The 23,077-nt window shown below is 43.7% G+C and overlaps 1 protein-coding gene across 1 annotated transcript; it reads right to left on the bottom strand.

Moving 5' to 3' along the window:
- Nucleotides 1-461: 461 nt before the first annotated feature.
- Nucleotides 462-22,430, bottom strand: ACBD7 (acyl-CoA binding domain containing 7). The gene is made up of 4 exons (XM_085631274.1): nucleotides 22,289-22,430; nucleotides 13,541-13,658; nucleotides 763-825; nucleotides 462-677 (listed from the first exon to the last, which is right to left on the bottom strand). The coding sequence occupies exons 1-4, from the start codon at nucleotides 22,298-22,300 to the stop codon at nucleotides 604-606; spliced, it is 267 nt and encodes an 88-aa protein (XP_085487400.1). The 5' UTR covers nucleotides 22,301-22,430; the 3' UTR covers nucleotides 462-603.
- Between the last annotated feature and the right edge of the window lie 647 nt (nucleotides 22,431-23,077).

Here is a 23,077-nt window from a genome sequence, read left to right as displayed (position 1 = left end):
CTCCCGAAATAATTATGTTGACGCTCAGGGTCTACACGCCCTTGAGTAGGTCAACCAGGCCCCAGATGTACCAGCCCCTAGCTAGGGGACGCAAAGCTTGACTGACGCCCATCATTCTTGAGTCACTTTTTCTATATCATTCGACATAACAAATATTAGGGCATCCGCGCACGCTCGACGGGACTTAGATCAGGGGAGCAATAGGTATAGCTCGAGAACTGCGGCCGGATACACTGGTTACGGGGGAAGAGTCCCTCTTTACTTGCTAGTTGTACAAGAAATCTCGGAAAGGGTTTCACGGAGCTGCCAGGTTGCCACGACAACCTCCGGGTCAGGGCCAGATGCAAGCAGCAGGGGGGGGGGGGAAGCAGGGAGCATTATGGCAACAGCTAAGAACTGCAGTAGGTATGTAACAATCCTAGTGTTACCATTTTTTAAAATAAAAACACTAACCATTTAGAAAAGATCAGATGGTTTGTTTATTCTAGCTCCTTTAAAACTGCCCAGAGAGCAAGACTGTAGAAAAACTATACAAAGCAGTTATCACAAAGGTTTACATTATTGAAATTCGGCATCATCGCTGGCTTTCAATATTCACGAATGTTACAGTCCATACTTTTGTATGATTTCCTTTGCTTTCGATATATAGGCAGCCATGGCATCTTCCTTTGAGGTACCTAAAGGTAAACAAAGGTTTAGCGATAGGTTTGCTGCTACAGGTTGTAAAAAGGTTTATAATCTAAATAAAGATGGAGTAGTTACCCTTTCTTAGATTCCATGCTTCCCATTTGGCCTTCGCCTTCAAATCTAGCATTCCGGGAGCATCTTAAAAAAAACATAAAGCACACTATGGTTAACAAAAATACATTCCAGCATAAGTCTACATCGCTTCAGGCATCTGTGCTAGCCATACTCCGCTTTAAATTGCCGCTCCTTTCAGTTTCTCTTTTTCAATTAAATTCATGTTAGTAAGGGCACCCCCTCCCTTAAAAGTTTAAAACAAGTTACATTTCAAATCGAATCGCCTTGCACTTGCCTCAGAGTAGCTCAGTGTGGCTGGTTATGAAAATTAACCAGAAGCTGCTCAGAACTCTATTGGATGTGCAGAGACTGACATGTTTCAAACTACTCCTCCAGATCCGTGCACCCCACTGCAGCTCCATCTGGATACCAAGACCATGCCATGACCAGAGATTAAGGTGAACATTTCACAACTAACCAAAATACATTCCCAAGGATTTCATGTTGGTAGAGAAAATGGCATACATACAAGCTATTGACGGCATCCTGGACGCCAGGTCTACATTCAAGCAGATTAGGTTGTTCCTAGATGAATGTGACAACTCCGAGAGCAGATTACAGAAGCAGCTTGATAATGTTAGTCAATCGGGCGATTACAAGTAGGTTCCCCTCATGAAAATGTCCAAATTGAAGGCCCTCATGATTGATAGGACTCTTTGAACCGTTTTTTTGGCAGTCGGAGATAAAAGTTACCCTGACAAATATTGTTCTAAGTCGCCCTCAATCTCCCTCCGTTGCCTTTTTAGAATAATGCAAAAAAAAAACAAAAAAAAAAAAGAACAGTTGATCGACAGAATGCTAAACAATGACAACCAATCACCCCCAGTCAGTGGTCTGGGCCTAAAGCCGTTGTCTTTTGTACTCCCACCATTCCAGTTTGGACCCAGCCATATCAGGAAAAAAAAAAACAGACTTGACCCAGCTTCTCATAGTACTAGTCTGGCCTGAAATGCCAAGCCAGGTTCTCCCTGGACTGGAAACAAGCATCCTAGGACCAGTTTTGGGGTGTCGCCCCTCAGCCAGGAGTGCCTGAATCCAGTGGCACGACGAGCCCAGGACCCACGTTTGGGTATACCCGTCACTCAGTGACAAATGCAAAAAGAATTGAGAGACTGAACTCTATACCCATTTGGAATAGACATGTGAATACAGCCCAGTCAGTTTATAGCAGGGACAAAGGACATCTCTCCCCACCCTGTGTTGGTCTGCCTTGACCAAATTACTTTCCTATGGCTTCACGTTTTGGGTCTGCACATCAGGGCAGCCTGCTGCACCTTTGCCATCTGCAGTTCATGCCTGCCTGAAACGTCTTTACTTGCCAGCAGGAAATCACCCATGTTGCTTCATCTTCTGTGCTCAAAAAAATCAGTCTAACTTCCAGTCTCCTGCCTTTCCTTTGTCGTCACTGTCACCTTCATGCCCCTGCATGGCTAAATGGCTTGCAAATATCCCACCCCTCTCCACATTTAGGCCTTGTACTCTACCATCCTTCCGGCGCAGTCAGCTTGGAGTCTACCCCTGGTGCCTTCTGCTCTACTTCCGAGGTCTGCTTTGCCTCTACCACTCTATTCCCACATGGCTGTTTACTCTACCTTTGGCTATAGATACATGGACACATTGATACCCATTTGCAGTATGCAAGACAAAAGGTTATAGAAAGAGTGGTAGAATGAGAGATTGAGACCAAGAAGTGAAAGAAAAAGGAAATACATTAGTTGGCCATTGCAAAACCCATCAGCTGTTTTGCCTTCCTCCATTTTTTCTGACCTCATTTTTACAGGCTTTATGACTTCACTTTACATCTGCTAACCAGTGCTAAATTACTTGTGCATTCTCCTTAAAACATGGTAGAACTGGCTTATACCCATTTGGCATACTTTATTTGTAGATAGGATGCGGCCTAACTGCTACAGCAGTCCACCTCGAAGTTGGGGGAACAGGGTTAGAGTCTCAGCAGGGAAGCCCAACATCCTGTGTCTGTCTGCAACACAACTGGTGCTCATGTAAAAACTCTCAAATTCCTTCAGGTCTGGATCGCGGTTTATGAAACTCAGAAAAAAACAGAAAGGAGAACAAAATCCCCATTAAAGTGGCATTCATTGTGCCCAGGGCCTGTAAATTAAATGCTACTAGTAGCTCTGCAGCACTGACTGCCATCCACTTAAGCAGCCCTTTAAACAGGTTTCAGTCCTGCCATTTTAGAGCCTGTGTGCAGTTTTAAACTACCATATTCACCTGGCAAAATTAACCACGTGCCTGGCCTAAACCATCCTTTTTAATACATACAATTCACCCCGAGGGTTGGTCCAGACAGCAGGATGCAATGCATTTAAAAAGTAGGAAGTTTTACATGTCCTGGTACTGAAAAACTCCTAAATTCGTTGTTTAGTGCTGCATGGACTACCTCTCCCATATGACAAGATTGGGATTACCTTATTAGATTTTATATGTGTAATTACCGAATTGGAAAGGTAACAGGTCCATGTTTGGCGTGTCTGAAATCCTAATTTAATTTCCTAACTTATAATGAAATCAGATTTTGAATTACATTTCTGAAAATGCCACTTTTAGAAAGTTGCAATATTCTTGCTAAGTCACTTGATGCTTTGGTCACAGTTTGGCTTTGAGCATTCCTCGCAAACAGAGCACACAATGGGAGCTTCAATGTAACTGGATGGGCCATCATTGGCAGGATTGAGGGAGGAGATGGCCCGCCTTACTTACACCTGAAAAGGCTTTGTCCTGTGTACAAACAAAGGGCCTAACAACCCTACATTTTCACTTCAGCCTGCTTGGAGCCAGAGCAGGGGAAGGGAGTTCCATGCACTTCCAAGTCAAACAAACAATATTCACTGTTAAGCAAAAAAACCAAATGAAATTAAAAGAAAAGCGTAAATTTGAGGTGCAAGTTTTGAATTCTATGCGTATCCAGTACCAGTCCTTTAGGTATTTAAATTAACACTATCTCGAGAAGCAGTTTCCATTCTTGCTACAAGACAGTGGCTGTGATGACACAAGAGGTCATTGAGATTATGACATACACAAAAGTAACAGTAAAAAGGTAACTGGCTTAACAAATAATGCAATGACTTAAGATGGCTATTTTACAACGATTGCAACAACAGAGTAATTTACAGTGTAAATTTACACTCTGATTTGGTGACTAGCCAAAAGTAGCAAAGTTACTCATAAGTGTAGAGTTGCACCGCCACCTACAAGGGGGAGGAATTTGCAAGCGCAAGTTATGATGGCAGAAACAAAAACCACGGTATAAAGTTGTAAAGCCAGCACCACACATGGTTACCCACCAGTACTGCACCACCCTCCAATAAAAATAAAAAAAATATATATATATATATATATATAAAATGGAGACAGGGTCATAAATGTAAACCTCAGGATTTTTTTTTAAATTTACAACGGTTACACTGTAAACAAAAGTAATTTAATGCTAAATTGTATATAATAATTTTTATTTAGTTCTAAAATATTTTAAAGTAAAAAAAATACTTTAAATTATATACATTGCATTTAATGACTACACAAAAAGAATTTAGGTGGCATTTGTGTTTTGATTTAACCTTCAGAAAATGTTACTGTACATTTTAAATAATTCAATTTTTCAATCTAAATTTAGTTAGTGATGTAGCATTTTTTCAGTTCTACATTTAAAATAATTTTTACGTCTCAGAGCACACCACAAAAAAATGAAAAAAAAGACCAATAAATCACTGTATATGGAAAGACATAGGAATAGGTCTCAGAACCGATCTGTAGTCTGATAATAGGCGTCCCACCTTGGAATGGCTTAAATGGCCACTGGCTAATCTTTACCTGAACCAGAGAACATCCAATGGTACCCTAGTCGACAAGCACGCAGGTGAGATTTCTATCTAGCCTCATTGCTACTACCCAGCTTTGTACTAGCGTCACCACTACTCCGGCTTAAACCTAGTGTGTCCCATCTGTCCCCTTCCTCTTCACATTTCCTCCAGCCTCACTCCCCCTCTATCTACCTTCTACAGTAATCAACCCAACTCCATCTCTGCCTACAAAAACCACACCTCTTAGCTGGCCTCAAACTCACAGCCCCTCATAATCCCCCCCCCCCCCCCTTCCTTACCTCACCTCTTCTCCCACATTACTTTCCGGATAAGATTTTCCAAATAAGCATGGATTCCACTATGGAGCTTGCAGGGCAACACCTATACCATTAAGTACCCACCTAACCATACAAAAATAAATAAATAAAACAGCCAAATGTTTTAAACAAACTTCTCAAATCACACCCAGAGACCCTGATCTCGGACCCCTACTTCTCTACAAAACAAAGGAGCTATAACTAATGACATCAGTTTTTTACATGGAGAAGAGCACAATAGAGGAAAGCCTTCTTCGCTCTGTTAGATTTCCACCTTTAGGAAAACATCACACGTTCTCAGGATCTTGATCGCCCACTCACCAATTTACAGAGCAGAGGCACTCATCACCATATAGGAATCATCCTCATACAGTCAGACCGTAACCTGGACTTACTTGACAATATTTTTCTCTTATCAAGGAGAAAGTTATGAGACCACATCCCCCTACCCCAGGCTCTCAACTCCAGAACACCCCCTAATATCCCTCCTGAATCCCCTACAAGGCAACGACCTATTACTCCCAAATTTATATACACACACCCTGTCCAGCAGATACTCTAGGTTGCAAAAATCACCCTCCTACACCAAAAGTACCCAATCTACACCTAATCCCCATGTACGTAGTATATACCCCAATTTGACCACAGTAACTATAAACAGAGCCCTAGCCCCTCCTCACATCCACTCCGTACACACCTCTCCTCCTCTATCCCTCCCCCCACCTCCCAAGATAGCCACCCCTACCGGCCTCCCCACTTAGGCCCAGGATTTTGTAATTGAATAATTAGACAATCTTACGCGAGGCCCCCCTCAAACAAGAGCCTCTAGATCCAGTCAAGCCCCTTCTCAAACGTACACTACTGAAATGTAGATCAGCTTCAAGACATGTGGCTGACATAGCTGATCTCATACTCGCTCATGAACCAGACCTAATTCTGGCCAAAACCTGGTTGAATGAATAGTCTACGCCTATCCAATGTTTTGGTCCCCCCCAAACCATGACATCACCAGATTAGACAGAACTGATAGAAAAAGGTGGGGCATTGCCGGCATACATTGGAACAGTCTCTCGGTGAACCGATCTCATTCACCGGCATTATCCTCATGTGAATACCTATGTATTGATATCAAAAGCAACAGACCATTCTGCTCCTAGCACACATTCTACCACCCTCCAGGTGATAACCTCACCGAACAGTTCATGGCTATCGTGACTACAAACACAGGACAACAAAGTACCCAAATCTTCCTAGGATCTCAATCTTCATTGGAACGACCCTAGCGACTGTGGTAAATAGCCTCAAAGCATTCCTGACAGACCGCGACCTGACTCAAATCTGCAACAGCCCTACACATGACAAGGGTTCAATCCTAGACCTGGTCATTTCCAATGCAAATTCTATTCAACTCGAAACTATCTTCCTATGTGATAGGACAGACCACCACTCCATTATATTCCTCATTAATGAATCGATAAAGCTATATCCAGTACAACCTATGAAACCTGAAATATGGAAACGTAATCTAAAAAATGCTAACAGTAATCTACTAACATCCTCCAGCATCAACCTTGTGCTACCCCCTGAAGACTTATGATGCTCACGCTCTTACAAACCACTCATTTAAATTCATGACTATGGTAATAGACAGTTGCTCCGCTACAACTGAAAAGGCTCTCCACAAGAGATTCCAAACCATGGTATGACGGCAGCTTCAATGCTGACAGACGTTCATTAAGATTAATTGAACGCCGATGGAGAGCATCCCAGTCCCTTGACCACCTTAAGCTTCTAAGAGCTACCAGAAATTCTTACTATAAAAAACAGACTGTCTAAATCAAACTTTTAGGAACCAGTTAGACCAAGCTAAAAATTGTCCCAAAAAAAACTATTTTAACTTGTAAAAGCACAATGAAGTGTCTTACCATACCCCCCCTCAAGTTGGAGCGTGTGCATAACCAAGCTGTGAAGAATTTGCCTCTTTCTTCACTGAGGCAATAGAAAACTAAGCTGGACCTACATATGGCCTTAGTACTTCATAATGACACCCCCAAAGACACCCAATCACCCTCCCTGGCAACCCTTAATATATGCATACTAAAGTTCGCCCTCAAAATTAACTCTGCATGGTCCTCCTTCAAAACTTTTAGTGAAGACAAACCTAAAAGTGCTCACATCATTGAACCCTTCTAACCACTTCAATCCTCTTCCCACCAACTAGTTAAATGAGTTCAAACCTATGCTACTACCACTATGGACCAAGATTATCAATGCCTCTCGGCTTCAAGGCATTATACCAGAAAACCTTAAATCAGGACATGTGTCCCTCCCCCCGCCCCCTCCTATAAAAACCAACTGCAGAGCACACAGACTTAAATAACTACTGTCCGTTCTCTAACATCCCAACACTGGATAAACTCCTAGAATAATATTTACACATCCAACTTGTTAACCATATCAACCAATTCAACCTGCTAAACCAATCTGGCTTTCACGCAGGGCAAAGTACCAAGTCAGCTATGACAGTTGATGCACTTAAAATCCTAGACCAAAACGAAGCCGGTCTTCTAATCCTGCTCTGCCTATTTTCAGTATTAGACACCATCAAACATGACAATCTTCTGGAGCTCCTGAAATATAGAATGGGTCCATCAGGATCCATACTAAATTGGTTCAACTCTCCCTCCAAAATATATCCCAAAGATGCAAGGTCAATCAATCCTCATCAATATCCATCCCAGTCACATTAGGAGTCCCACAGGGTTCCTCCCGCTCACCTACGCTTTTTAACCTTTTCATGGAACCTCACCAAAATTCTCAGATCCAACATCCACTATCACATGTACGCAGATGATACACAACTGTACCTAAAGGTCACTTCTCTGGAGGAGCTCAGATCGCTCAATTTAACTCTACAAATAAACAGATTTGGCTGGCTGAAAGCCACGTGAAACTAAACACCCTCAAGACTGAATTCCTACTAGTTGCTCTTCCCAACCAAATAACCATCATAGAGGAATGACTTAAACAACTTCCAGCGCTCATTTGCCAGCCTCAAGTTATCGATTCAGTTAGATCGCTGAGATTAACACTTGACAGGAATCTGAACATGCATAAACTGTGTAGCAACAAACGGAGCAAATGTACAGATGAATATTTTGAGAAAATTAAAACCCATCCTTCCCGCTATGGACTTCAAATTGGCAGTACACGCTCTAGTAGTCTCCATACTAGATTATGGAGTACAACTCTGCGGACTTCCCAGGTCTAAAACGGCCCCTCTAAGAGCCTCCCTCAATTCAGCAGCCAGGCTCATGAATGGTACTAAAAGAAACTGCCACATTTCCTCCGACCTTAAAGCTCTCAATTGGCTGCCATTTGAAGCAAGAATTAAACTAAAATTCACCGGCATGAAAAAGACCTTCACAACAACACTGAGCTATCAGGCCCAGAAACTGGAGCTCTCATGTGGCAACAGATCTTCCAGAAGTTCCAGCACTCCTTAAACCACAAAGATTTGCCAAAAAGAAAAAACATACAACCGGGCCTTCTCTAGATTCGCTCCAAGGATCTGGCATAACTGCCAATAACTGGCATAACTGCCAACAGAAACAAGACTGAATCCCTCTACTGCCTCCTTCAAGAAAGTAGTAAAGTCTCTACTCATGAGTAAACTTACATGAACAACGTATCTAACCCTCTTAACGGATGTTGTCCTACTATTTGTCTTTGTGCATACACCTTTGTAACTTTCCATAGCAGGACATAATTGTGACATACATCATTTGTCTCCCCCTGTAAATCGCTCCGATACCCGCAAGGGTCATGTTCACGCTATACAAAGCCTTCAAAATAAATAAAATTTATATGCAGCAAAAAATATTACAAACTTTTATTTTCCCCTGCACTTTACCATACAGACAGCTTTTCCCCGGAGTCTCCCTTTGTTAAAGTATAGGGAAAAGTTTTGAAAGATATATTTTAGCTTTAGAAAAAGTTTGTAAAAATATTTGTTACAGATTACATTTATATACTTATTTTACATATATAGCTAAAGTACTAGTAAATACATTTATGTAAATTTGTTATGTCAAGTTTAGTTTAAAACTAAATCCTCAACATTAAGCAAAAAAAGTTATTGCATTATTAAGGGCTGTATAAAATTTTACTAATTAAATTATATTCAATAAAATGTATTGTTATATGAAGTTTCACAAGCAAAAAACTTCTAACAAAAAAAAAAAAGTGTACCAATTTTATATTCTAACATTAAATTTGATTAATCGGATAGACACTTAGCCGCAGATTCCAGACCTTAAAATACTTCCCAGGCATTAGACTGGATCTGGAGATTTGAGTAGTACCCCCGCGCTGGTAGATGGAGTTCCTACGGACCAACTGAGGCCTCCATCCTAGACCTGCAATCAACAAAGAGAGGTACCCCCCTGAAGGTACTTTGTCGATCTGGGGGCAAGAGGGAAACGAGAACTATGCTGAACAAAAAACTCCCACCTGACCTGAATCCTTTTGCAATAGGCTAGTATCAGCTCTTTGGGCCACCATTAGCTATACAAAACACAGCACAGTGATTTGTTCATTTGGTTCTTTAATTACATTTTTTTGGAAGTTTTTTTTATCTACTAATAAAAAAAACCATTTAATTATACAAAAGATAAGTCTGTGCAGAACCTCGTTAGGCATCTGTAAAGTGCACTGCATGCATGTTGTACAATGCCATTATACTTTGTCATATTATTTTGATAGTAACATGGTAATTACACTTGGTATATGCTCCCAAGCAAAGACAAAAAACATACATATACTCGTGCCACACATCCTAACCTGACATCCCAATTCATACATTTCTCACATTCATACAACACCGAGCCTACAACAGCATACACTGATGGGATCATGGAGTTGGCATTTCAACCATCTGCAATAGTGTTGCCAACTGGGTTGTCACTCAGCCCGGTTACCGGCCAATTGCAATAGGATTCAGGTCAAGTCAGTTTTTTGTTCAGCATAGTTCCATCCTAGACCTGCACCTTCAACTTCTGGAGAAACGAGAAGTTCAAGATGCTCACTCTAGCTCAGGTCCAGTCTGCCCTAGACCCTGGATGGTGGCACTGGACTTGCAGGTCACATTTCCAGATCCCCATCCTGCCTTTCCACAGACCCTACTTGCGATTCAATGTGGGCCAGGAGTACTTTGTTTGCCGCCCTCCCCTTTAGCCTTGCCAGCTATACATACATGCTGTACATCTCCAGAGTTTGGGAGTTCCAGCCTTTCCCTACCACGATGACTGGCTGTTGAAGGCAGGCTCTTGCCCAGCAGTTGTCTCCAACCTTCAGACTATGACAGCCATCCTGCATTCACTTTCAACGTGCCGAAGTCACATCTGACTTAGAGGCTTTCACCTGAGCCGTTCTGGACACTGCAGTTTCAGGCCTAACCTGCCAAGCGGAGAGTCCAATACATTCAGACTATGATACAGAGGCTTCAGCCTGGATTTTGGTGAGACTAGCTAAGGCTGTTGGGCCTCATGACCTCCTGCATCCGTCTACTGACACATGCCCATTGGCGTATGTGGGCTCTGCAGTGGGACCTGAAGTTCCAGTGGGCACAGCAGCAGGGGAATTTTTCTGACAAGAGCTGCATCTCAGCAGAAACTTCAAAAGACCTGCAGTCGTGGCTGATTATTGGGTCAGTCTCCCTTCCCCAACCAGAGCGGACCGTAGTGACAGCTGTCTCTCTTGGGCCAGTCATCTGGGAGAGGTGAAAGGAGGAGGGGGGGGGGGCAAAGGGAGAGAGGGAAAAGGAGAATTCAGAGGACTCTGGTCTCCTGCGTAGTTCGGCCTCTACATCAACCTGCGAAGGATCTGGGCAAGACGCCTTCTTTTGGAGCCAATTTGTGTCATGTATGCATCCAAGCATATTGACCCCCTCTGCACCCCTTTTCCAAGTCTTGTTATTAATTCCATCTTTGGCCTAGCTGGGCTCTGGGCACCGTTAAGGGCGTCCAATCAACCATTTTGCAGTTGCTGGATGAACCTTCTTTTCTTCAAGTCACCGATTGTGACCAAGATCCTCAAAGGTCTCCAATACAGGTTTCTTCCCAGGCCATTCATCATGCCCCAGTAGGATTTAAATCTGGGCTGGACCCTCAAGCCGCTGCACAACAGCCCATTCCATTTGCTAGCCATCAAGATAGCTTTCCAAGTGACCCTAACATGGTCAAGGAGGTATTACCTTCTAGCCAGACAAGCTGGCACTTCAAACACGTGCCTCCTTCCTTCCAAAGAATCATCCTTCCATGTAGGCGAAAATACAATTATACGTTGATCAACTCGCAGTACGGTATGTAGGAGCCAAGAAAAGGAAGGTTGTGCAGAAACAGACCATCTCAAGATGTTAAGTGCTCTGCGTAAAGATATGCTATGTACTGGCCAAGAATCAACCCATAGGGCTTTCCACAAGAGCCGCGGCTGTGACCACTGTGCTGGCTGGTGGAGTCCCTGCTTTGGACATCTGTTAGATAGCATCATGAGCATCTCTGCACACATTTACCAATCAGTATCGCCTGGATAGCCCAGTCCGTCGTGACAGGCACTTTGCCAGTTTGGTCATAAAGGACTTTTTGGTCTAAAATCTGTTTTGCACCCCCACCTCTAGGAGGCATTGCTTGGGGATCAATTCTATGGTAGGGACTCTGTGGCTACAAGACTGAGATGAACAAGTTACTTACCTTTGGTATCACCTTATACGGTAGTGATTCTATTGAGCCGCAGATTTACAGACTCTCCCCGCTCTGCGAACTGATAACAGTGTAAGGGTCACACTTCTAAGGGCCTTAGAAATTCATATCAGTTTGTGAAGTGTTCCTTGTGGCTCCGCGCTTCTGGCCTGGAAAGTCTAAAAGAAACGGACATCAGTGTACTGGGGCTGTGCCCATATAGGCACTGTGCAGGTCACTTCGCTGAGCTGAAAGACCACCTACTGGCTCTTAGGGGTGCTGTTTGCAGATGCAGTCAGATGCCTGGGAATTATTCAAAGGTAGGGAATCGAAGGCTAGATACTCTACCAGATGATGCATTACCAAAGGTAAGTAACTTATTCATTTACATTTAACAATTAACCATTATTTCCCATGGTCCCTACCGCCATTATTTTGCATGGGAGAGTGTTGAAGTACCAGTCATTTGCCATGTGTGGTGCTGGACTTACTTTAGCTCTGACCTGGAGTAATTTATTACCATTTTGGGTCCCACTCTGGCTATAGTAACTTTAGAGGGGCAGTTTGTGAATAGTAATGTGCTTACTATTTTATGGGTTAGTAGAAGTCCCTCCTTAAACCCCTCCCTGGCACTCCCTTAACCACTCCTTAGTTCTTAAACTCTTTCCCTTTAGTAGTACTTATTCCCCATTTTACAGTCTCTTCTCCAACCCTCCCACATTTACTACTAAAATGTATACTTACATGTACAGAGACTCTGCACAGAAAAAGATAGAGGGGAATGCGCAAACTCCACAAGTAGATTTGTAAACCGTATTTTGTACGAATGAATACAGTACTCCAAAATGCAGTTTGTAACTAGCACCATCACAGGTTAAAACTAAACTTAACTTTGACATGAAACATGGCTGGTGAATACCCACACAAGGCCAACTTCTCCTGGCAATCAACTAATAGCATAACATGTATCCCAATCCCCTCCTCAACCCCCACCTACTTAATTCAGGACATCAATGCCTGTTCCAGAATTACATTTTTGAAGGGGCACACCATGGGGGGGGGGGAAGACATATTGAGGCTCTCACTGCTATTGCAGGAAACACTAAAGGGCAGAAGAGAGTCCACACAATGGATGAATACTTTAATTTCCTGAAAGGGAAGGTCTGTAGACCCTTAGTAAACCAGAGAGGCAATGTTTGTGCAACAGAGTCTACTCTCAGCTACTTCAGTCTGTTTGTAAGACAAAGGGCCACATATGCAGCATCTTATCAGAATGGAAAGAGCATTGGGGTGAAACTGAAATGTTAAACGCCGATATTCTAGTACTCTAGTGTGAAAAGCATAAGTGGTGGACTCCCTCTTTCCCTTTGTTCCCCAATGTCCTCTTGAACCCACATTACTTGGTACTTTTCACAGCAACGAAAACGAATGGCCCTGTCTCTTTGCAGCTGCAGTGACCTCTCCTACTTTCTTCAAAGAGGTATTATAGGGTAGTCACCCATGGCTTCTTCACTGTAGAATTAGTTGTTAAGATACAGAGGTACGGCAGGTGTGATATAAATCAAGACATTTGTGATTATCTGCAAGCACAATGTTACTAGGGAATTGGAGACTGCAGTACAATGCACAAATGGATTTGCAACCACGACCTCACGATCATTCAATTACAATCTGACATTAACCCTTTGGTTTTACGAATGAAAGTATAGGCGATAGTGCACGCGCAATTAGTATAGCATGCTTTTGTGCCACCATGTCTAGGTTAGCCTGCTTGAATTAACTTTAGTAATTTGATCACCTCCAGTTAAATATATATTTTTTTAAATTATGCATTCGTTTTTTCTTCTTAAAAATTCATTACCTATATTGATGTCACCAACAGTGGCTTGCTTGTAAAGCCCATACAGTTCCTTCAGTTCATCATCGGTTGGTCTGGTTTTCACTTTTTTTACATCTTCTGCAATCTTCTCAAACTCTTCCTGAAGAACATAAAATAGTCCACATAAATGCTTCAAGAACAAAATATAGTTCAGCCTAACTTGTTATCAGCAAGCAACATTATTGAAATGATCATACCATAGTCAATCATTAACCATTATCACCCTCATCTGATGCAGAGAAAGGGAGAGACATCTCCGAGGACAGACACTGATATGAGACGTTCTCTTCTAATCTTTGCTTCAAAAAAAAAAAAAAAAAACATCTGCCACAAAATAAATTATATATATATATATCTTCACTGAACTTTGATCAGTAAGGTGACTTGCTTTGTGCTCACCGAATAATTCGGTCTACAACCCACAGGGAGCTGGTGGGGCAACTCTCCTTGATAAAGGAGTACCCATAACTAGAATGATTAAGGGGTCCTCTTCTTAAAAGCTGTAGACTTGTCTCAGGGCGCATGGATGGGTTGGGGTGGTGAGAGTGTTGAAGCATTCTCTCGCTTTCAGTTTACCATTACTTCATTTCAGCCAAGCTGGTAGCCAACACATGCACATTTCAAACTTGCTTTTTCCCAAAAAACTTCCTCCACCAAAACAGTCACTTACTAAACAGCCTTTTCCCCCCTCAGTCTATTTTTAATAGCTTCTACACTAGAAAAGTCTCTCGTGAGACAGAGGTGGCCCTCTGCTCTGTCAGCAAACTAATTTAGAAGCACTTTCTGAGGAAGATAGATAAACATCAGCTTCGCTTATCTTATTTGTCTGATTGAGACTAAAAATAAATAAATATGTAAATATAAAAACAGGATACAGAATCTTTTCCGGGTGTCCCCAATCACTGTAATTGAAGCAGTGCAGATAGAAAAACGGTTTGTTACAGACAGAGGCGGCTGCATAGATAAAAGGCAGGATTATGGTACCTTGTCCAGGAGCAGACACCAAGTACTGGCACAAGTTGGGACCAATTAACATGGGGCTTCAAATCTCATTTTGAGTGCAATATAGTTTGTGCCAAAAACTGAATTCCAACTCGGGTGTAAATTACACGCGTCTGCTCCCTCAATTTGTGGTGGGTGCAACCTGTTGCGAACTAGAAGAGTGTACTGCATACATGCCCAGGTTGTGCTCATCAGAAAGGATGATAATATACAATACTGGCATTTTATTTACCGTTCCGAGATGTCGAGCTCTGAATCCAGTCCAGATTGGGTGTGCCAATTAGCTGGTGCACAATGCAAATATAAATGTGTTGGTACACAAATTGGGCCATCTATAGTGCATGTTAAAACGAATTATTTTATATCAGAACTTCCATTCACTCTTCAAGGTTACTCTAACAAGTGCTCTTTATCTCTACGCAATGCTAAAGTCACGTTGGATTTGTTCCAAGTATTCTGAAATGCTGTTTCAAACAGTTTGAATTGTTCAAAGTGATTTGAATCCTTGATGGGTCCAAATCAGATTTTAAGCAGCTGTCCTAATGCCAGTTCCCCAAGTGATTAAAGGACACAGTTACCGATGCAGACTTTATCTACTGCTACAGCATCTCTACGAAAAGCTTACAAATGGCAGTGAACCCCGTAAGTATCAGAAGGTCTTCGAGTGACTTCAGTAAAGATACATTTGGGCCATTCAAATCAATCCCAGAGATGCGCAGAAGCAAGCTGTTTGCCACTTTTAAAGGTTCTTAGTAGAAGATAATTTCTGAAGAATCATCTAAATAGGTCACTCCTCTCGTCGTTAATCTGTGTTTTTTTGTACAGTCAAAGATAACACGTATATGCCAAGGATCCCTGTATGTCCACTGTAAACCACCATAGACAGGAGCACCGCCCCCCCCCCCCTTCCGTGCCCCTTTGTCAAGGGCAAGGAGACTCCCTGATCAGTCTTCTATATGAAAGATGCTAGGTTCTTGGTTAATTATCTTACCCTTGACTGCACTGGCACTAAAAACTAAGGGCCCGATTCACAAAGGGACTCCACACTCGGGGTGATGACCCCGCAGTCATGGTGGCGAGCCTGCGCTCATGGACCTCCACAATGAGAAACTGCCGTCACCTCAACCAAACATTACTCTAGAAAAGATGGGGGGGGTTTTGATCCTCTATGACCAACAAATATCATGGATCCTCGGGGGGTGGGGGGTGGAGGGGGGTCACATCGAAGGATGAACAGGTCTATCAATCAATTAAAACTTTATTCGGATACAAAATTTGTAACCATAAAAGTATACAAGAATTAAAAACAAAGTTTTGAGATTAAAAATATTCAAGTAAATCATGAAAAAGTTAATATGCATTGATTGTAAATACAACAGGTATATAACACATAATTACTTTTAATTCATTACAATCTGGCGAATTAAGAAAGGTCATAGTTTTCACGATATTTAACGCAAGCTTTTAGAAAACTGGATATTAAAAAGATGCTATGCTCAGTGTCCAAACGTTGTAATGCAAGAAGGGCCGGACGACACTGGCGTAAGCCTATGACTTTTAGTAAAGGTAAAATCCACTTATGCCGTGGAAAATCATAATAACTACAAAATAGGACTACATGCAATAATGATTGTTCAGATTGGCCATCACAGGGACACGGAATTAATTTTCTGGACCAATCTTTTGTCTTCGGGAAGGTAATCAACCGATAGAAAGTGTTAAACCGGAATCGTGTTAAAAGATATTTTTCATAATGGGTGGCACTGGTTAGTAAATATGGCTGAATTCCTAATGAGACTTGTACAGCGGCAAGATGGAAATTTGTGGGCTTTGAGATCTCTGATGTTAGGCGCAGCTCACGTAGATGAGATAAGCACGCGGTTTTCAAATTTTTGCGTGAAATGTCCGCTGAGGACTCAGGAAGTATGAAAAGAGATTCCAGGTTTACATCTTTCAGAAATTTATAAACATACAGCAGCCACGAGATATTTTTCCAACCTTCTAAGGTGAGACAGTCAGAGATGAGCTGCCGAGTCAGTTTGCATTCTGGAGTAACCCAAAGACGATGCCATAAAAGAATTGGTTGGATTGCAATAAGATCCGAAATGTAATCTTCCCCCAACTCCATGTGGCAACCGTAAATTGGTGAACTTTTGGGGGCGGCCAAAAGGTACCGCAAGAAAGCATTTTCTATTTTTTTTTGGATAGGTTCCGTGTCGATGTAACCCCAGACCCCTGCCCCATACATTGCCACTGGACGGCACTTGGCCCCATAAATCTGAATCAACTCCCGGGAAGGGCGCTGGCCTAGTTTTTGTGCGAATGTGACCAAAGCTGTTGTAGTCCTGAGGAGCCCCAACTTTCTGGCCTGGAGGGTGGGACCCCAACTAGAGGTATTGTCTATCAGAATACCTAAGTAGGGGTATGCAGTAACAGTCTCCAGGGTGGTATTGTTTATCTGGATACAGCCGGAATGTCTAAGGCGTTTCCCCATGTGCATGGCAAACGTTTTCTTTATGTTTACTTTTAAGTCGAGGGCTGCCATGAAGTCACAATATCTATCGAGGAGAAGTTGGAGTTGGCGTGGGGTCTATCACCAGTAAGGCTTAAAAAGACTCCCCATGTGTTTTAGGTCACCGCCAGAACACCCCAATATATAATGACTGATCCTACCAAAATGTAATTTTAGCCCACTTTTGTGATACCTTCACTTTATCTTTAATGCGAGGCTTAGACACAGTGTGTCCCAAGAATTTAAGACTTTGATAGTGTACCTCATTCTAGATTTCATTAGTAGTAAAGTCACTTTATATTCCCCTAAAAGAACTCCTGCATTATTAAGGTGAACCTACCATAGCATGTGACGGTATATGCGGGGGCAGAAGCATGCCACCTTGCTGGGTGAGGGTGCAGCATCCTCTCCGTACAGGAGGTGGGAATGTAAAGGTATGCTTAATTGGTGAAACTTGTGTTAGAGAGGTACCAACTCACCAGTTTCCAAGTTTACTTAAAATGACATGAAAGTAGGTACGTGGAGAAAATGGCCATGACAAAAAGTTTTTTTAAAAGTAAAAAAAAAAAAAAAAAAAAAAACACGTAGGGTGACCAACCGTCCGTAAATTTCACGGACAGTCCGTAATTTCGTCCGTCTGTCCGTGAAGGGTTCTTTAACGGACGCCATTTGTCCGTAATTTTAAGCGGGCACTGGTCGCACCACCCTAAAGCCGGCACAGCTTCCACCCACCTCCCTGCTTGACTCCGATGCTGTTGAGGTCGGGTGTAACAGACTCCGATGCAGTACCAAAGCTCAGATACCCAGCAGCATTGGAGAGGCACAGCGGGATGGCCACCCTCACACCTTCCGCCCTTGATGAGCTGTTAAGAGGGGCTTGAAGGTGACAGAGGGAGGGCTGACGCTTCAGGAGCAGGGGCATCTATTTAGATGCAAACAGCCCTGAATGCGTCATGTCTCTGCAACTTAGAGGGGCCTCACATATTCCCTTCCTGCCCAGGGCCCCAAAAATCGCAGAACCGGCCCCGATTACAATTGCTGTTACTAAATTGTAAGCAAACCTCGGTTCTTCAAACATGCAGTCTATAATGTAATAAAATAAAGAAATAGCACAATCGCACACACACTGATTAACAAAGTATGGAGGACAATCAGTTAAATCAGTTCTCTTGGAGTATCTCCTTTAAGTACTGTACATCACAGTGGGGGATGGCAAAACTAACATTTTAGAAAGAGAGCCTGTGGTCTCATTGTCTTGTCCAGGAGGAGGTGAGGAGCCCTACCCCACTCTGGAAGAGACCAAGATGATACTAGAATACTGCATGCCCACCCCCTGTGCCCACCCTGGTGGATCCTGTCCCCCCCCCCCAGTGATGGCCCCTCAACCCCCCATGTGGTGGCTCCTGTCCCCCCCCCCCCCCCCCTCCGCCTGTGATTGGATCCTGTCTCCGCCCTGGGGGGCTTCTGTCCCAGTCCTGGAATGGCTCCTGCAGTTAGGGTGAAGTTCTTGATGGGCCTCTTCTCAAAAAGGCTTAGCTCAAAATTAATATGAAAAGGTGAGTAAGTGAAGGGATGGGTGGATGGCTGAATTAAAGATTGAATAAATGGATAATGAGAGAGGATGGATGGATTAAGTGAGCGGAAGGATGGATGAGAGAAAAGGTAAATAGCTGGATGTATGGGTGGAAGGGTAGCTGGATGGGTAAAACGGTGGATGGATGAGTGAAAGGATGGATGAATGAAAAGGTGGATGGATGAGTGAAATGATGGATGGATGAATTGATAAGTGCAAGGGTGAATGGATGGACGGAAGAGTGAAAGGATGGATGGGTGAGTGAAAGGGAGGGTAGGTAGACAAAAGGATGACTAGATGAGTGAAAGGCTAAATGGATGAGAGAAAGGATGAATAGATTAGTGATAGGGTCAATGGATGGATTCATCAGTGGACGAGTAGATGGATGGGTGGGTGGATGGAAGGATGGCTAAGTGAAAGGGTCGATGGAGAGAGAACGGGAGGATGGATGAGTAAGGGTGGATGGGTGGAAGGATGAGTGACTGGGTGGATGGATGAGTAAGTGAAAGGATGGCTGGATGGGTGAAAGGGTAAATGGCTGGATGGATGAGTGAAATGATAGATGGAAGGATACATGATGGATAGGTTTGCAAATGGTTGAATATGTTTGGATATAGCTGGGCTTACTTATGTACTATTGCGCGACCTCCTCTGATGTGTCTGTAAAACTTACCCATTGTCCTGAATTTTTACACTCACCGTCCTGAATTTGCACCAATGCCAGTTGGTCACCCTACACACACGCCCAAACCAAACATTTAAAACGTGGAAATAAGACATTGACAAATGAATAGTTCTTGTAGTAAGTCAGTGTTAAGAATGACACGGAAAGAACTGCTGAAGAGACATTTTTGTTGAGACGTAATATATTTTGTTGGGGAACAAGCGCAAACCATTGTGCAGGACCGTCCCTTCTTCCAAGGCCCGCGGGGTGTTCGTCATTCAAGAACAAGGAACCACCAGGACACGAAGGCCAAGATAACACGGCTGAGGCAGCGGTTCATTCTACAGATTGCAATGAACACAACTATCGCCCTGTAATGGGAAGCCAGACGCGTACTTTGGATGCACAATGCGTGCCAGGCCCGATTAACACACTGGACACGAAGGGTGAGTTCGTGTGCACAGTCCGGCAGGTCTGCTTTCACGTCTTTGTATTCACGTCTAGCGGAAGGGACTGACGGCATGCAGACTCCCGGCCAAGCCAATCCTTACAGAACTAGGCACAGAAACCGCATTGTTCTCCCAGGCCAGACCATTTTAAGTAACATTCTGAAAACGTTCTCACCCTGCCCCTGCAGAGTTTCAAAATTAAACAAAGATAAAAGCACAGAAAAAATATATATAAAAACCTTCAGTAGCTATTACTTTTTTTTTCCTTTTTCATTTTATGAAAGAATTAGCCCTCTATCATTTAAAAATACATAGTAACAAGTGTGTTTTAGTTAACGTGTATTAGTCATTAGCAACATAGGGATGTGGACCCAACAAGCAGAGTTCCTTCATAATATTCTTTCAGTCCCAATGCACGTAAGGCCAAACTTCATTTTGGAGAGGCATTTTAAATTCAATGGACTCCGATAGGAGATTGAGGACTCTGCATTTCGTGTATGAAAAGTCGTTTTAGCCTTATTTTTTTTATAAGTATTAATCTCCCTTTTTTGGCCCTGTGTACCATGTTAAAAACCATGGTATGCACGATGATTCCTACCTGTGTAAAATTGATCCTCCCACCCGGCGGAGGGGGAAGAGGGTCCCCGAGTCGTCTATATCCTAGATATTCATCGGCTGTCATCGAACTAAAGTAGGGAGCCCTGGGGGCAACCTGGCAGCGCCGCGGGGGCTAGAGGCTTGTGCCCATGGTAGCCATTCAAGGATGCTTTACAGTGACAATTGAAGCAGCGCGAGCGCCCTCTGCTCTACGGGGGGGGGGGGGCGGCGCCTAGAGGCAGGGACTTTTTAAGGCTTTTGGGGGCCCCTGTTCGTGACAGCTTTGACACCATTTCAGCTATTTCATGCCCTCTTTGGTCAGGTCACTGACAATGCACTGGCACACTTGTTCAGATACCAAATGTGCTTACACCTAATATTCAGGGATAGAGACGTGTTTTCAATTTTGTAACACAGCCGCAGCTGCCTAGCATTACTGCAAATGATCTCTACGACATCCTCACATTTCTCACATATGAGGTCCTGTTTTGCTCTAAAAGAAACTTTATGGCTGTTGCATGAAACATAAAGGCAACATCTCACACACCACTCACATTAAACATAAATTACTGCAGTTTAAAACAATACTGTTTAACGATTATTCCATGTCATATGGACACGACTCTCTGCAGAACAGAGCTGGCTCTATCAGGGGGCCCCTTAAAGTCTGGCGCCCCGGGCCAGGGCCCACTTTGCCCATGCCTTAAAACCTCTTACCTGGAGGAATCATGAAGAATGCCGAGAAGGACGGTGATGAAACAGCACAACCGTACTTAGCGAGAACGCCTTCCACTGGGTGCAGTATGTTCTGCAACTCGGTACTATAGAATGCATATTCTAAACCAGGCGTTAACGTTTCGCACCTATATAATGCACCAGCCTTAGAAACGAAAAACGGTCTGGGCGTATTCACTATGCAGACAGCGCGCACAGCAGGACTCAAAAGCAAATCGTGAAAAATACAACGAGTAATGATGTCCAGCGCTCTTCAGAGGTATTTTTTGCGTGTCTCCGATTGGAGGCGGAGCCGTGTCCTAAACCACCTGACCACACCCTGCAGGAACAGAGCACCGAGGAAGCGCCTCACTAGCTTTCAAGACCGGCTTCTACTGCGCTGCAGCGCTTGGCAGTCGATATTCCAGCCCCATATTGCCCCGCAGCCACTGCATGGATATAGGGACAACGCATGTCATCCGATAACTATAGCGACGTTTAAACGGAGAAACTACACGGGTTAGAAGTGCAGTAAAAATTGTAATCGCCAATACTTCCGGCATCATTTGAGGAAACGCTTGTTGTTCGGAGTACCTCCTCCTCGGGGCTTTAAGTGGAATGAAATAACTAGGGGGTGAGGGTGTCCGTTGTAATTAAGGGCGTGGCTTGATAACATGCAAACTACAAATCTGTGCTTGGCATAGTGTGCCGCCAAACTGGTACTTTCCTGCTTCTGTTCAGGGCTCGAGTCGGGGGGTACACGGCCACCCGACTTGTATTTTGCTGTTCCTGTCATTGCGTCCAGATATATGATACAACAAGTCACATCATCATACCTACAAGCCAGGACCCTTGGCCCTGTCAATGGTTGTTAGTTGCATAGACTAAATAAGCAATAACTATGGCTTCGTTGCATAGAACTGGGCAAATGCTTCAGTTCTGAGATTATGAGACTGGTGAACTACAGCGAGTCTCTTTGAAGTTACATCAAAGGACGTAAAGGGCAGCAGTGCTGCAGAGTTCGTATTTTTTTCACCGAGGATGCGGGCAAAAATGGAGAGCCAGAGAGGGACCCGTCTCAGCACAGCACCTGATTTTCAGAACTGCTGGTGCTGAGCACTGGCAGGACCCGGGCCACTTAAAACCCCGCTCTCCTCCACTTCCTCTCTTACCTCCAAGGGGCCTACCGGGTTCACACACAGACTTTAAAAGGCGTTACCTTGAAAGACATTTTGGACGGAGGTTCGCAGCAGGCGCGGTTGCTGAGTCTGCGGTGCACCGCACGTCTTCCCAGTCAGATGATGGTCCCTGCAGCGCGCTCCCTCCTCTTATAGCGGCAGCCCGCTGCAGCCGTCACTCGTCTCCCCATTGGTCCTCGCGCGCGACGCGTGACATCATCGACCAAGCCCCGGGGATAGCGGCAGCACTGAAGGGCAGCGCCTGCAGCAATCACGGGCTGCGGACCTCGCCGAGGCGAGATCTGAGCATGCACCTGACCGGGTCGCTGTTGGGGAATATCTAGGAATCACTGATAGGATAGACGTAGCAATGCCCGTTTTAAAGATGAATAATAAGTGGCTAACGAGGATCGTCACCTGCAGCAGCTGCAGCCTTCTCTCACATACAGATGTTGTATATTTTGTATATTTACGGGGGGGGGGTCTTCTGGCTCTTTCGCCGCGACCAGATTAGGCAGATTGCACATTTGAGGTGGCCGGTTCTGATAGAATTCCGATGGCATTTTTTTAAATCCAAACCGGTAATCTCGGCCCCCTACTTTACATTCGTTTTTAATGCTATTTTATCTGGGGGTGAGATACCAACTTCATGGAAAGGGACAGAACTCATTTGTATACAAAAGAAGGGCGCAAAGTCTGATCCAGTTAACTACTGCCCAATAAGTCACATTGATCCGAGCCAAAAACTCTTTTATACGCTTTTATTAGACCAGCTCCTTACCTTGATCAACGAAAATAAAAATGTAACACAATTCCAGGCTGGAGTCTGT

This window comes from Triturus cristatus, chromosome 10 (assembly GCF_964204655.1).
Source record: "Triturus cristatus chromosome 10, aTriCri1.1, whole genome shotgun sequence".
In the NCBI taxonomy this organism is placed as follows: Eukaryota; Metazoa; Chordata; class Amphibia; order Caudata; family Salamandridae; genus Triturus; species Triturus cristatus.
The sequence above is the reverse complement of the archived record's forward strand: the minus strand, read 5'-3'. Positions and strand labels throughout refer to the sequence as shown.